Source organism: Pyrus communis, chromosome 11 (genome assembly GCF_041283825.1).
Source record: "Pyrus communis isolate YQ-2024b chromosome 11, ASM4128382v1, whole genome shotgun sequence".
Lineage (NCBI taxonomy): Eukaryota > Viridiplantae > Streptophyta > Magnoliopsida > Rosales > Rosaceae > Pyrus > Pyrus communis.
Window position 1 is genome coordinate 9,640,272 of NC_142575.1, and position 16,530 is coordinate 9,656,801.

Consider the following 16,530-nt stretch of genomic DNA (forward strand, 5'->3'; position numbering starts at 1 on the left):
TAGAGGTATCAATCATCGCCAACATACACACTCTGAAGAATTCCCATTCTTGAAAATCTACTCCGGCCCTTTTGAGAATTAACTCCATCCACCCCTTCTCTCTGAACATCTTTGAAAAATGACTAACTCATCGAACCTTAGCTTAGATTTGAGTCTCAGCAGCGATCCGGTTGCGCCCCATCAAGGTAATGTATGGCGCCCTTCTTTTTTATCTTCTAACGGTCCTCTTACAGGTGAAGACTCCATTATGACGGATGCAACAACAGCTACGATAGTAGCTGGAAACCTCCTCACTCCTAAGGATAGTAGGCTGCTTTCAGGACGGTCCGATGAGTTGGCCGTTCAAGAGTCCCTCGCTCTCAGCGTTCAGTGTGCAGGCTCTGTGTCCAACATGGGCCAACGCCTACTTGCTCGCTCCCGTCAGGTTGAATCGTTGATGGCAGAGGTGGAAAGTCTCAAGCAAGAGATCAAGCAGCTGAAGTATGAGAATAGAAGTTTGCACGTGCTTGCAAACAACTATTCGACAGGCATGAAGAGGAAGCTTGATGAGCTGCAAGAGTCTGAAGGTCGGATTCAAAGTGACCGTCAAAGGTTTTCGTCTTTCCTCCAGAGGCACCTTTTTCCTGGGTCTTCCAGCGTTTGGCCAAGTATTGAGGCCTCGAATGCTCTATCTTCGATGCCTCCCGCTCCCATGCCTTCCGCTCCCATGCCTTCCGCTCCGATAGTTTTGCCACGTAGTGGGTCTTCACACAAACAACCTTTGTGAAAGTTACATTCTTTTATTTTTCTTTTTATCTCTATTTTTTTTTTTTATTCAAATCAAACGGCATGGAATTGGTCTTTGAATGGGCGGTGATACTTGAAATGATCCGGTAATAGTTTAAATTCTAGAGTGGATGCCTGAATCATTAACGACATATTAGTATAAAAGAAAATTGAAATTCGGGGAGGCGGCTTACCTTTGTGTTCCGACAAGAACTTAAGAATAAACACCCCTTCGAAAGTTATGACTTGCCCCGTGTCATAAAATCCAACTTCTTTGGGAATTGTGGTTTCAAATATGTCCTCTTTGATGCCTTCATGAAATTCCCTACTTTGCACCTTTGGAAGGGCTTCCAAGATGTCTTTTTCACTTTCTTCTTCCTTGGAATTCATGAACCTGCAAGGAATAGGGATATTAGGTGGAATGGGGTTAGAATTAATTAAATTTGGAACAACCTTACTTGAATTAGATGGCGTAGGAGCAATAGGTGCCTCCGGCAAAGGTGTTTCCACCCTTGCCGTGGGTTGGGTGTATTCCTCTTTCTCAAATTGCAACTCCTCATCCACTTCTAGGCTATGTTTGGACATTTTTAGTTCAGCTCCAACCTCCATAGCACTTCCCAAAGTGATAGCATTATGGATTTCAAAATCTTCCTTCGAGTTTTCAATGGTTGAACTAGGGAGTTCGCCTTGGTCTCGAAACTATCCTACGAACTTCGCGATCTGCCCAATTTGCTTTTCCAAGTGGTCCAACCTTTGTGGTGGCTGCATAGGCGTTGAATAGAACTCCTCATATGGCTGCCAATATCCTTCTTGTTGAGCCTCATTGTCTTGATTTTGTGAGCCCTGCACCAAACAAATTAATTCATTAAGCTTTTGATTATAATCTATTGACGAACTTGAATTTGGTTGGGCATATTGAATATGAGGTTGTGGTGGCTGCCAATATCCTTCTTCTTGAACATGTTGAGCTTCCCACCACATAGAGTTTGAATGATCACTCCAATCTGAATTGTAAGTATTGGAAAACACGTTATTCCTTGATTGAAGATCAAATATATCAACGCTTTGCATTTGGGACCGTTCCATGAGCTGTGACAAAAGAGAAGCATTATCAAGTGCCATGTTGTTCTTCTCTAGTACTAAAACACAAATCAAAAACTAAAACTAAAATACATAACAGAAACGAACAATCCAAGAGATTAGCAAATTTGCTAATCCCCGGCAACGGCGCCAAAATTTGGTGCGAGATTTATACGCATACAAATTAAACCCTCTTTTTGTCAATTGTAGTATAAGTATAAGTAGGGATCGTTCTGGACCGGGGATTAGGAGGGATTGTTAATCACTTGGATTTGACTCAAAAACGTAAAAACACAATATAAAACACTAAACTAGACTCAAAGAATGCAAAACTAAACTTTAAAACACTCAAACAAACTAAAAGACTCAAAACAGCACAAACACACTCAAATCTGCCTAAAAACCACTTTCTGGGCAGTTTTGAGTATAAACACAAATTTGGACGAAATTAAGTTGTAACTTGACTCAAGACTCTTAAAAACACAAACTAAATTGATTTCTAACTAATTTGACATTAAAGTAAAGGGGGATTTAGGTTTATACGAAATTAAATTAAATGTACAGATTGTAAATTAAAACAGAATGTAAATATGAAATTGATGAAATGGAATGAATGGATGATAGAATAGCTAAGGGGTTCATCTCCATACATGTTACACTTGCATAATAAAACGATTTCCAATTGCATTTCAATAAACCATGAATTCTCAATGCTCCAAGTTAATTAGGTCCGCTTAAATTAACTTTCAAATCTTCCTAACGTTATTGGATTGGATGATTGCATACGACAACCCAAAACATTCCCCACAAGTCCTCTACATGATTGCATAATAGAGATACAAGCAAGAATCATTACGCTCTATGAAAATTATAAGTGTTGACGAGGCATTCGTTACTATGGAATACGCATGAAACTTATGCCAAGAATTCGTTTAACGCGATTGTTTATAAGCAACCTCCACTACTTGCGAATATAAGTTCGTAACTATTAGGTGAAACTCACTTATATTCTAGCATCATATTCATGCATGAAAATTAAGCGCGCATTCTCAATAAACATACATAAATAAGTTATCAATCAAACGGTTAAACAAATTGAATCCACAACTTATGAAACGCAATTAGAAGTAATCAAATCAAAATGCAAGCATAAACATATATTTCGAATCCCCCCCTAGCCAAGGGGGGGTTTAGTTCCTCATAACTTTGAAATCAAAGAAACACCTAAACATTCCAACAACTCAAACTTGAATTGTATGAACGTTTAGGCACTCTTCTCTTCCATTCCTCATACGTACAAAACAAAGAGAATTGAATTTAAACATTGAGATCAAAGAAACACCTAAACATTCCAACAACTCAAACTTGAATTGTATGAACGTTTAGGCACTCTTCTCTTCCTCGTTGTTGTATCACAAGGTCTAAGGTGAGTTTTGGGATAGTGTGAAGTGTTTTGGAGGGATGGGGAGTGGTTGGAGTGGTGTTTGGATTAGTAGGGATACTCACGGCACAAGGGGATGATTTCTGGTGGTGTTTTGGATGATTTTCTGAATATGGACGAATTGAATGAATTGAGGTGTAATGCATGCTTATTTATAGGTGAAATGGGGGGAACATGATAGCTAGGAGGGAATGTGGCTGCATGTTTGAATGATTAAAGGATGCATGTGGGTTGGAAATGCATGTGTAAGCATGTGTTGGCTGAATTAAAGAATGTGAGGGAATGATGAAAGGGGAAACATGACAGCTAGGTTGGTTGAATGATTATGAGTGCATGTGGCTGATTTATGAAGGGAATGCATGTGATTTAAAGGGTGGGAGTGCATGTGATTTGGTTGGAATGATTGGAATGCAATCTGAAATAGGAGATGGAATGGCTGAATGTGGTGCAATGATAATGTCTTGTGGCTGAATGGATTAAAGAATGGGAGTGCATGTGGGTGGAAATGCATGTGGGTTAAAGAGTGAATGCATGTGCAATGACAGCTAGGTTGAATTAATTAAAGGGATTGCATGTGCAAGGTTTTGGTGTGAATGATTGAATGTGCATGTGGCTGATTTATGAAGAGTGAATGCATGTGGCTGCAAGGTGTGAATGATTATGGGTGCATGTGGCTGCAATGGATTAGGAATTCTTCAATTTCGTCCATTCCTTTTGCTCCAAACATAAGTTATCCATTCCAAGTCCAATTTTGCTCCAAAATGCTCCAAAATGCATCTTTTTGCTTCCTTAGCCATATGAACCTAAAAACACACGAAAATGGCTTAAACTACTAAAACAACTATGAATTAACAATATAAATGCACGAAAACAAGCTAAGTAAGTCGCCTAAATATGCTCCTATCAGAAAAACACGATCATAAAAATTGTACCTAGAGAATAGGTCTTCTGAAGAAATCTGCACGTATAAACACATGTAATTTGTATAGAAAGTTACTAGAAAGTTAAAAGTGATTAAGCCTTCCTTAAAAATAGATTGATAAGAAATTCAAATTCAAAAATTGTGATGAAAGACCACTGAACAATGAATTTGAACTCTGATAAAAATTTAAAACGTGGGAAATATATGGAGAACGTGCAAAATCTACAGGAGGGTAAAATAGTAATAACAATGCAAAAAAAATCAACCTAATCAGAAAAATTGCTGACATGGAATCCTAGTCATTGGAGCTAAGTCAAAACTAACTAAAAATTGGACTAATCCTAATGTTGGGCTATAAAATTGGACCTATTTCAAGTTTCCCCTACAATGAAAACATAATTGTTATGTATATAAGATTACAATGACAGTTTGAAAAGTCTCGTTACGTATATCAACCACCGCTTAACCGTGCACGTGGAAAACATGATACTCGTTGTCGTTATTTCACAGACACGCATGATCCTTAACGTCCTTTAAGTTTTTTCTTAATTTTGTTTTTAGCCGAGGCCAACTAGGTTGTGGTCATACTTGCTAAATTTTGAGGCACAACATACGTGCATCATAATTAACTAGTGAGCATTCCCGCTTCTCATATTAAGATGTAGCCATGCACACCACATGCACATTACAAAAAAATATTTCACAAATTTCTACAATTTGACACTTGAACCAGAAATTGTTCCATCCCAATCTTGTAGCACGTCAAAACTTGAAATTTATTCCACAACCCATATGCCCGAACATGAAACACAAACCCTAATTTAACTTCTAAGTATTAATTCATGTTACAAACAACCCATTTATTCCATAAATCATTGATGACGGAACTTGGAACAAAATACCCTACCTTGCTATACCTGTTGAAGCTTCAGTTGCTTGAAAAAATGGAACTTTCCAGCCAAAATAGAAAATATGGTACAAAACCCAGCTCACTCTTCTTACTCATTCTTCTTACCTCTCTCTCGCATCCCTTTGTTCGAAATTAGAGGTATGAGGTGAACCCAAAGCCCAGCTCACTCTTCTCGCCTCTTTTTGGACTTTCATCTCTTCAAAATCGAAGCTCAGAGATCTGAGGAAGGGAGAGAGTAAAGAGTAGAGAGAGAGAAGGTGAGAGAAGAGAGAGAGAGAGAGAGAGAGAGAAAGGAAGGGTGAGAGAGTAGAGAAAGAGAGAAATCAGAAAATGGGGGAGAGAGCGAGGAATAACCCATTTATATGTGGGTATTTTAGTAATTTCGGTTTTGTGCATGGTGTGCATAGCTTGTGCATGGCCGGTTTATCCTATTTATGTCCCAAGATTAAGAAATTGTCCTATTTTGGGGTATTTTCCTAAAAAATTTGGAAAACAAATTGTAACAACACACTAGTTTGATAAAATATGAGTAACGAGACACTTAGGTTCAGCCGTCACCTAAACAATTTTATGTAGTTTTACCAATTACTCCTAAATTTGTCTATTTGATCACTTTTTCTCAAGAGGAAGTCACAAGTCATACATCGGAATAATAAATCAAAGTATAAAAATTTCACCAAAATATACAAAAAATAGGGTAAAATATATAATATAAAATCGATTCATCATACACACACAAATGCACCTTTTTTTTTTTTTGTTGACAATAGGGCATAATCCTGAAGGATAAGGAAATATTATACAAGAATATCACGAGGCCACGAGACCTCAACTACATATGCAACTAGTAAGCCAAGACAAGAAGGTAGAGCTTGCTAAAAAAAAATCTGAACCCAAACAAACCAAATTATCAACAATGAAATTCCTTTCACGGTAGTTATGACGAATTTCACAAAATCAACTTTTGTGCATTAAAGCACGATAATTCAGTACTAAACTTCTCAAAATGTGATTATCCACTTTTACACTTTTGACGTATGATATAAAAAAAATCAGTGTTAAGAGGTCATGTTCATGCTGAAAGGGCCAAACATTTCCAATTCTTCCAATTTTCTTCCTCAATTGGTTTATTTTTTTGCTTGTTCTTCATTTCCAATCATTAAAAAGTTAGTCATTAAGTTGGGATATATTAAGTAATTCCCCTCACTAGTGAATGTTGGAGAATCCGTACACTTTCATTGAAATGGTAGATTAATGATTGCGTAATAGTATAGTTGTTGATATTGAGAGCTATATCTTTGTTTTTATTGATAATGAGCCTATTATATGATGTTTTCATGACATAAAACATCGCCGTCAACAATTATAACTTATTTGTATTGATAAATTAAGAACGACGTTAATATTGTTTACTATCTAAAAGGATTTGGTTGTTTACATTTGTTTGAGAATCTCTCTTGTAGCTCACTCTCTCCCTTTCCCAATCGACACCTACACACCCAGACACCCCCACACCCAAGGAAATCCGTCGACGTGACACCACCACACTCACCACCATGTTAGCACACACTCTCTCTCTCCTCACCTCTGTGGAACACAAAGAACCCCCGGTGAACCCAAGTTCGGCCAGCTCCGACCATTTCGCGGCGAATCGAAGGTACCAAACGCTCCCTCTTGTCTCTATCTTTATTTTAGATGCTAGATCGTAGGTTAATGTGGCCAATTGGCATCGACCGAAGCTCTGGAGGCTCCGGCCTTTGTTCTAAACGAAAACGGGTCAGTTGACCCACACTCGGAAACCCAAAACCCTTAACCCATCAAACCCAGGCCCATTAAGCCCTAAACCCAACCCAATACCCCCAAAGCCCAAACTCATTTAATAAACCTTTTAAACCTTTGGACCTGGGCCTTAGGGTCATTTAGAACTAAGGGCTTCAGCCCACTAAGCCAACCTAATCAAATCCTTTCAGCCGGGCTTTCAGGTTCTAGGCCCATTAAACCCAAGTGACCCCAGGCTTTTGGGCTATGGAAGTGACCCACTAGCCCTCAACCCAACCCAGTTAGCTCGACCTGGTTGACCTGGTTAATCTGGCCTGTGACTCGACCCACTGATCCGGACCCGTTGACCATTGACTTTTAACAACGCTGACTGTTGACCATTACTGTTGACTTTTTCAAGTTTCAGTCGAGACCCCTTCTAGGCTAATTTCGATGTCCTGAATCCGTTTATGACGTCCTTTTTCTGAAATTCAATCGTTTGAATATAGTATTATTAATTGGACCCTTTATGTGCTTAGGTTGCATTTATTAGCGGCGATTCTAGCATTCCTATTTCGCACGGCTCTTTGACGACGGAGTATCTGTGAGTGAACCCCTTCTAAAATGCATGTTTTAATAGTAGAAATGCATACATGAAAAACATGATTTAATGGTTACGTTTTATGAGTAAATTATATTTACACTTTATTATTATCATGCTTTACTAAGAATATTTTGGAATACCATACTTTATCGAACTTATGTTCTTTGTAGTATATATGATGGATAACTATATGCTATGAAGATATTTTTGAGATATATGTACCTATGTTGGAAAGATTATATTCAATGTTTTTGTGCATATCTAGTGGTCACTGTTCTGCCTACGGGCGAGATACTTATATTGGCTTCGACCAGTCGTATGTTGGTGGCTTCGGTCGTGAGATACTGATACCATTATTTAGCACATTATACGATATATGTTTCATGAAACGTTTTATGGCATCCTAGGGTTTTCGAAGAACCTATTACATATTATGCTATGAGTTTTCATAAAACTTTGGGGGTTAGTATGTTGAATAACTGTTTCAGTATTGTGTATATATATATATCAACTTGGTCCACACATGTTTGTTTTGCGCCCCCTCAGGACATAGGAACGAGGCGTACGATCCGAGCTACGAGGCATTCTCCTACCAGTGATTTCATATCATCCTCTCTGCTTTGACATCTATTGTAATAACACCTCTCTATTTTACCTTTCGCTTGTACTCTGGATAAGTTGTGTGCTCTGAACATGTCATGCATTATCATTATATTCATTGTTGGCAATTGAATATTATTATTGTATTTTGTAAGACTTATATTTGAATATTACTTTGTGTAGTTACAAGCGAAATTTATGTGCATGTTTCACATGTTCTCAGCATATGCATCCATTAAATGGCTTGCGTCACCCTCGGGTGTTGGCCAGCACGTGACCATCCCAATGTCCCTCGGACATCGAGATCGGGATGTGTCACCCACCACCATTACCACCACTACCACCACAATGACAACTGGCACAACCATTGTTGCCGCCACAACCACCACCACCACCATAAACACAACCACCACTATTGCCACCACAACCGCCACCATCGTCGTTGTTGCCACCCCTACCACTATTGCCCTCACCACTGTTGTTGTCGTCATTGCCCATGCTTTCATGTTCATTTTTATCATGATATACAATTATATCACTTTTGCATTAAAATTTATCTAGTGTTTTTACACTGCTTTTACATTACTTTGTTCCTTTCGTAAGTGTGATACGTGTTTGTATGTTATGTCAAACACCTTAAGGAAAGAGCATCTTATTAATCACATTTTCTTTTAAATATTTTGCAGATGGCTATTGCAACTCCTACTCAAACCGTTTCTGTAAACGTTTCCTCTCTCTCTCTCTCTCTCTCTCTCTCTCTCTCTCTCTCTCTCTCTCTCTCTCTCTCTCTCTCTCTTTGTGTAGCATTTTTATTAATTTATACCACATATTATCAATACACAAACTATGATTCAGCGCAAAACAGAGCAGATTAATATGGTCTTGTTAGTTGATAATGTGATTGATTAGTTGTGCTTTTTGTTTGTTTTATATATGTAGAATTATGAAATTAGATTATAAGAGGAAGTTTGCGGAAGTTAGAGTAGGAGTGCCTACGGGCCTCGACTTGTAGTGTTCACGAACCTTTCAACGTCAATTTCAAAGATGTTCTATATCCTGACGCAGACAGTTCAGCCAACCCTTTAAGGAAGAGCAAGAACCGAGTTACCGAAGGAAGAACACACCAACAAGAAAGATTTCTCCTCTCTCCCCATCATCTATTTCTTTTACGTTATGTATACACTTTAGATCACTTTTCATGGCATTATATAGTGAAATACAAACGCAAAGAAGCTCTCGTGGATGTAGCCGATTTGGTGAACCACTTAAATCCCCGTGTTCATTTGTGTAATTGTAACATCCCAAATGATCTAGGCAACCAACACAGTCTGTCTCCATCACCTCTCCGGTGTCTGATCGCCACCGTGTTACTGTGGAGTTTGACTTCCAACAACAAATAGCATCATTAAACCAACATTTCAGTAAGATTATCTTATATAGTGAAATACAAATGAAAACAAGCCCTCGTAGATGTAGCCGATTTGATGAACCACTTAAATCTCCGTGTTCATTTGCGTAATTGTAATAAAATATTATTTGGTTTTTTGTTTTTTTATTTTTTTATTTGATCAGATGTCTATATTGTATCTGGTGTTGGAGGAAGTGCAGAATTTTAAAAATGGATTGAGTCCTACTCCTGTAGCTATCACTTCCTCCATTGCTTCTTCCATCAGACTCATATGCTTAACAGAATTATTACCAAAAAAAATAAAAGAGGAGTTAAACCAAGCCATAAATACGTTTACAAATTTCATAGCAGTCCAGATACTCTGCTTCTCCAACATATTTCATCATCTTAAAAGATTAACATAAAAGTTGCCCTGCCACTTGATAGATTAAATTACTAAAACGTATCATACATCACTAGGCGATACATGAATGAATGGCTACTCGAACTGGACTCAATAGCAGAACAACTCCCTCCAATGCAGCATTCAAGGGAAGGAAGCCCCGAAACTTGTCTAAACTGCAAAGATGCAAATTAGTTTCATTGCGGACTTTCTATAAATGCCAACAAAGTAGGATCTACTTCATCTTTAGACAATAAATTAACGATCAACTCCGTGGTTGATGCATCTGCAGAAAAACCCCTCTCCACCATTTCTTGAATAAGCCTCACCGCCCTTGATATGTTGTTGTTATTGAAAAACCCTCGGATAATTGTGTTGTACGTGCAACCATTTGGAGAACGACCTCTCTCTTCCATTTCCCTTAGCAAGTTTTCTGCCTTACATGTTAGCCCCCCATTACAAAATCCACTAATCATTATATTATATGACCTGACATCAGGTTGAACTCCTTTTGATGACAACCTCCGAAAGAGATCCCATGCATATTCCACCTTTTCAGCTCTGCACAAACCTTGAATAAGAATATTGTAAGTTACAATATTAAAATCCAACTTCGTTTCCTCCATCTCGTCCAACAATTCAACTGCCTCGGGAAATTGTTGGTTTTTACAAAGGCCATCCAGTAAAATATTATACGTTTGAACATTTGGAAGTTGACCTAAAGTATGCATTTGAGAGAACAAGTTATGTGCATCTTGTAGTTTTCCCATCTTGCAAAACCCATCTATAAGAGTGTTATAAATAACCATATTTGGAACAATTCCCCTTTGAGACATTTCCAGAAAAAGTATCCGGGCATCATCTATCCTTTTAAGCTTACAATAGCCGTTTATCAATATGCTATAACTACGAGCATTAACCATGCATCCTGTGCTAAATATCTCTTCAAAAACCTTTTTCGCCTCGTCCATTTCTCCTCGCAAACAATACCCATCCATAAACGAATTGTAAGTAATCGTATTAGGTTCGATACCTCTTTGAATCATCATTTCGATCACGCTCCTTGCTTCTTGGACCATTCCCTCTTTACAAAATGTATCAACCAAGACATTAAAGGTGTACACATTTGGAAAGATATGTTTACTCACCATTTCATTCAACAATCTTGTAGCTTCTTTCCAATCCTGTAATTTGCAAACTCCGTGAATCACAGAGGTATAGGTCAGGACATTTGGGGCAATACCCTTACTCGTCATTTCTGAGAAGAGGTTCAGTGCGTCGGCAACTAGAGTATCTTTGCAAAGACTGTCGATAATCGTGTTATAAATAACTATGTTAGGCTTGCAAGCCCCTTCTCCCATCTTCTTAAGCAATTGGATTGCTGCAGTGTTGTTACCTATCGCGCAAAGGCCCTTTACTAGGGTACTGAAAGTAACCACATCCGGCTTGCAAGTACCACTGTCCAACATTTTGTTGAAAAGTGCTGCTGCCTCGGCCTCTCTATTCTGGAGAAGAAAACCGTTGATTAGAGTGTTGCAGGTCGTGACATTTGGTTCAAAACCCAATTTGAAGAAGTTTCCCAAGACTGACAAACCAAACCCCATCCGGTGCAAATGGCAAAAGCAGTTAATGATAATACTCAGAGTATAAATATCAGGACGAATTCCCGACACACCCATTTTATTATTCAAGGAGATGACTGCCGAATAATGTTTCAACTTGGCAAGTTGAGTCAAGATTTGGTTGAAAGGGACAACGGAAGGCAGAGGACGCCTTTGAAGCATTTCGTCGAACACATTGAGAGCATCCTCAACATTAGTGATTTTCACACGCTGGTGTTGTTGGGTATTTCTAGATTCGGTCGATATAGAAGCTGGAGAATGAAATAAAGCCAAGTAATTGTTGAAGAAAACAACAACAACAGAAGAAGAATGAAGAAGACAAGGCAGCATACCTCTGAGTCTGAGTCTGGTGGTGCTGCTTCTGCTGCCATAACCAACCTTCAAATAAGAAGAAGCAGCAGCAATCGCTGCCCGCATCATCAACAGCATCTTAAGTCAGCGATTCAGTGCGTTAATCCTCCACAATAGAGTCTACTCGGGAATAAACCACCCTTGTTGAGTGTGATGGAAAATGCTCTCCCTCGAAATAATGAAATCAAAACCCCATGTTGCTTCAGATAGAGTCTACTCTTGCGAAATCTAAAACCCAAACAATTGTAATCTCTCTACCACCACCACCTTGTAAAACACATATACGAAGACTCGATCCTGCATAAATATTGGTTATAATGCCACAAATGATGCACAGAAGCAACGTCAATCTGGTAAATTTAATAAATGATGGGGCATGTTCACATCATTTACAACATCATTTAGCATATACTTCTTGAAGGCTTATAAAGAAGAAAATATTATTTCTTCAATTCAATTATTATCATTCATTTTTCATACTATTAAATAATGCAGATTATTAAAGAAAATTTAGAGAAAAAGTAAAGAAATATTATTTTTAAGTTAGAATATTGTAGTACTAGCATTATTTTAATATTAAAAAAAATAAGAAGATAATATGCAAGCCTTAGTGAGAATTTGAAGTAAGCACGAGAGTATATGGGTGTGTTTGGAAGTGTATTTTAAATAATTAAAAAAAAAAAAAACGTTTTTGATTTAAGTGCTTTTGGAATCAATCATTAATAAAAGTCAAGTACATTCTGAAAAAAAATACTTGAAATGCTTTTTAAAAGAAGCACATAACTGGTGCACTACAAAAATTGTCTTTGTATTGGTCTCATTGTATGTCAACTATTCATTATCTTTACTCTCTAGTTGTATTTCTTATGTTAGCTTTGCCAGCCTCTACAGATTCCGGTCGCTTCAAGACTTCAAGTTGAATAATTTGGTTGGTTAAGTGAAACACGTTCACCACACAAATAAAGTGACATTGGACACGTACCGTTGTTAGGCTCACACATAGGCAGAACCAAGATCTAATATCACAATGTGGAGAGTGTCGCACATCCAAAAGTTAGGAGAGTTGGACTACTCCTCTGTTACCTATCGGATCTCGATTTTCAAATTTCATCTTGCTTCACTTTCAATACTGACATGCCGTTAGTTATTTATACATCTCACTTAGTTGTTACACTCTCATGTTTCATTTTAATTCGGGTTAATTACAATAACACCTCTTGAGGTTTTTTGTGTTTTCATAAAAACCCCCCACATTTGATAAATATCACTATACTCCTAAGGTTTTAGTTCACTTTCACATAAACCCTCCAAAGATGTATATACCCTTGTAGTTAATTACTTAAAATAAAAAATCTTTATAAATAAATAGAAAAAGAAATCAAATTAAAAAAATCACAATAAACATTAAAAATGGCCAAATTGTAGAATTCTTCTTGGCTTTGAATTCTGGGATACGCATGTGTTGGGTTTTTGGTTTTGGTATTTAAGTATTGGTGGCTTCCTTCAATAATTTCAAGTTCCATAATTATTGTTGTTATATTTTTTTGGTCTGATTCAAACTCTCTTTGCGAGAATGGAAGTACAACGAAAAATTCTTCTAATATTGTTTATAATTTATCAGAAACAAAGATTTCATTGATCATTTTTAATTTCCAGAAATAAAAAAAATTCACCAAAATACAGAACCAAAAACAATCAGAATTGCAAAGATGGGTGTTTTCCACTCTGATACGACGACAGTGGCCAAAGAGGCGGTGTTGAAGAAGCAGTTGCAGAGGCTGGCGAGGGAAATCTTCCACGATAAAAAACAACGGGTTGAAGGGTAATCTATCTACCACTTGTATAACAAATATATAAAGACTCAATTTGGTAAATTTAATAATTGATGGGGCATGTTCACATCATTTACGACATCAAATGGTAGTTCAAAGGCTTATCAATTCGGTCCTATAGCCTTAGCATGTACTTCTTGAAGGCTTATAAAGAAGAAAATAGTATTTCTTTAAGTCAATCATAACCTTTCATTTTTTATACTATTAAATAATGCAAACTATTTAAGAAAATTTAGAGAAAAAGTAAAGAAATATTCTGTTTTAAGTTGGAATATTGTAGTACTAGCATTATTTTAATATGAAAAGAAAAAACGAAGATAATAAAAAAACCTTAGTGAGAATTTGAAGTAACCATGAGAGTATAAGGATGTGTTTTTGATGAAAGTGCTTTTGGAATCAATCATTAATAAAAATTAAGTACATTCTGAAAAAAATACTTAGTGCTTTTTGAAATAAGCAAATAACTAGTACACTACACAAATTGTCTTTGTATTGGTCTCGTTGTATGTAAACTAATCATTATCTTTACTCTCTAGTTATATTTCTTATATTTGATCTGCCAGTCTCTACAGATTCTGGTCACTTCAAGATTTCAAGTTGATTAATCTGGTTGGTTATGTAAAACACGTTCACAACACAAATAAAGTGACACTGGAGACGTACAATCGTTAGGTTCACACGTAGGCAAAACCAAGATCTAATATCATAATGTGAAGAGTTTCGCACATCCAAAAGTTTGGAGAGTTGGACCACTCCTCCGTTACCTATCGGATCTCGGTTTTCAAATTTCATCTTACTTCGCTTTTAATACAGACATGCCATTAGTTATTTAAACATTTCACTTGGTTGTTACACTCTCATGTTTCATTTTAATTCGGGTTAATTACACTAACACCTCCTGAGGTTTTTCGTGTTTTCATAAAAACCCCCACGTTTGATAAATATCACTAATACCCATGAGGTTTTAATTCACCTTCACATAACCCCTCTAAAGACGTATATACCCATGTAGTTAATTACTTAAAATAAAAAATCTTTATAAATAAATAGAAAAAGAAATCAAATTAACAAGAATCACATTAAACATTAAAAATGGCCAAATTGTAGAATTCTTCTTGGCTTTGAGTTCTGGGGTACGTGTGTGTTGGGTTTTTGGTTTTGGTATTTAACTACTGGTGGCTTCCTTCAATAATTTCAAGTTCCATAATTATTCTCGATATATTTTGTTGGTTTGATTCATACTCTCTTTGCGAGAATGGAAGTAGAACGGAGAAGAACATATACTACGACAACGAAAACTTCTTCTAATATTGTTTATAATTTACAGAAATAAAGATTTCATTGATCATTTTTAATTCCCAGAAATAAAAAAAATCCACCAAAATACAAAACAAAAAAGAATCAAAATTGCAAAGACGGGTGTTTTCCACTATGATATGATGACAGTGGCCAAAGCGGCGGAGTTGAAGAAGCAGTTGCAGAGGCTGGCGAGGGAAATCTTCCACGATAAATGACAACGGGTTGAAGGGTGTATGAATATAAAAATGGTCTGTGCATATTGGGTTTGCGGGTTTTCTGCACTTAATGAGGGTGATTCTGATTGAATCGTGGCTAAGAAACAATGGATAATTTGGCTGATTGTCGTGTAAACGTGTTAGGCTGGTACCGGTCTGTGCGGCATCATTGTTGGGATTTTGGAATGTTCTTGCTATCCATTTGTGGTGATGACTTAAGGACAGGTACTAGATCCTTTGAAAAGAATGCTGATCTTGAAGCATCTCATAAGTAGATGGCTTCGTAGGGTTTCTTTTGTTTTATTTAATGGTGTTTCATGTAATTTTCGTTAATTTAACATTTTTCTAGACTTATTTTATTTATTCATAAAGATTTTTATTTTAAGTAATTAATTAGAAGGGTATATATGTCTTTAAAGGGGTTTTGTGAAAGTGAATTAAAACCTCTAGGGGTATTTGTGATATTTCTCAAATGTAAGGGGTTTTTGTGAAACATGAAAAACCTTAGGGGGTGTTAATATGATTAACCCATTTTAATTCATTAGACTAAGTAAATAAAAGAAGAATTAAGGGGCATGATTAAGATTCGATCTCCAACAGAGTTGTCCTTCCTTTTATTGTATGTCATCTAAGATCTTAGTGCATAGGGTGTTGGTTTCTACCAATACATCTTGAGTTTAAAACTCTTCCCTCTCCAAAATTGTTGTAATAATTTTGAACCCTTTTCCTTTCCCTTAATAACAATAATTTTTTCTTTTAAAAGGCATATTTGCAAGAAAAATCCATGCAAAAAATGGTAGGATAATTGAGTAAAATTTTCGAATTTTTTATGGGTAAAAAACAATACATTCATGTTTTGTCGGTGTTTCGTTTCACTAGACAATCACATTGCAAATTGGAAATATTTGATTCTGGAATGATGGTATTCTTCATTAGGATGAGAATACTCTTCGGATCTTTTTTGTGAGGATTTTAGGGATTTTATCCGTTTATCATTCATTGTATGGTCAATTGTCATTAGGTAATGTTTGTGTTTAATTTTAAATAAAGAAATTCAAAATGATTTATGACAGCACAATGTACGATAAACGGATAGGATGTGAGGATTCCTAAGATCCTCACAAAAAGAATCTTGTTAGAATCCAAATTCTTATTATTAGTGGGTCGGGTAGTGAAACCTTGGAGAACAAATATCAGGTTGGGCCCATCAACCTTTAGTTTTTGCCTTTTTCCACGAGATCATGTGGGCCCATTAAGCTTTAATATACACATTTAGTGGGGCATGTAACTATAATGATGGAAAAGTGTTGAATCCATCATTTTCATCATAAATGATCTGCT

At 36.7% G+C, this 16,530-nt stretch overlaps 1 protein-coding gene across 1 annotated transcript; it reads right to left on the minus strand.

Annotated features, from left to right (window-relative positions):
• Window positions 1-9,820: 9,820 nt before the first annotated feature.
• LOC137743068 (uncharacterized) lies at window positions 9,821-12,335 on the minus strand. The gene is made up of 2 exons (XM_088679911.1): window positions 11,825-12,335; window positions 9,821-11,743 (listed from the first exon to the last, which is right to left on the minus strand). The coding sequence occupies exons 1-2, from the start codon at window positions 11,919-11,921 to the stop codon at window positions 10,068-10,070; spliced, it is 1,773 nt and encodes a 590-aa protein (XP_088536037.1). The 5' UTR covers window positions 11,922-12,335; the 3' UTR covers window positions 9,821-10,067.
• Between the last annotated feature and the right edge of the window lie 4,195 nt (window positions 12,336-16,530).

Coding starts and splice junctions, on each gene's coding strand:
- LOC137743068 (XM_088679911.1), bottom strand. CDS start 11,921: ATGCTGTTGATGATGCGGGCAGCGATTGCTGCTGCTTCTTCTTATTTG. Junction 11,744..11,824: donor CACCAGACTCAGACTCAGAG/GTATGCTGCCTT, acceptor TTCATTCTCCAG/CTTCTATATCGACCGAATCT.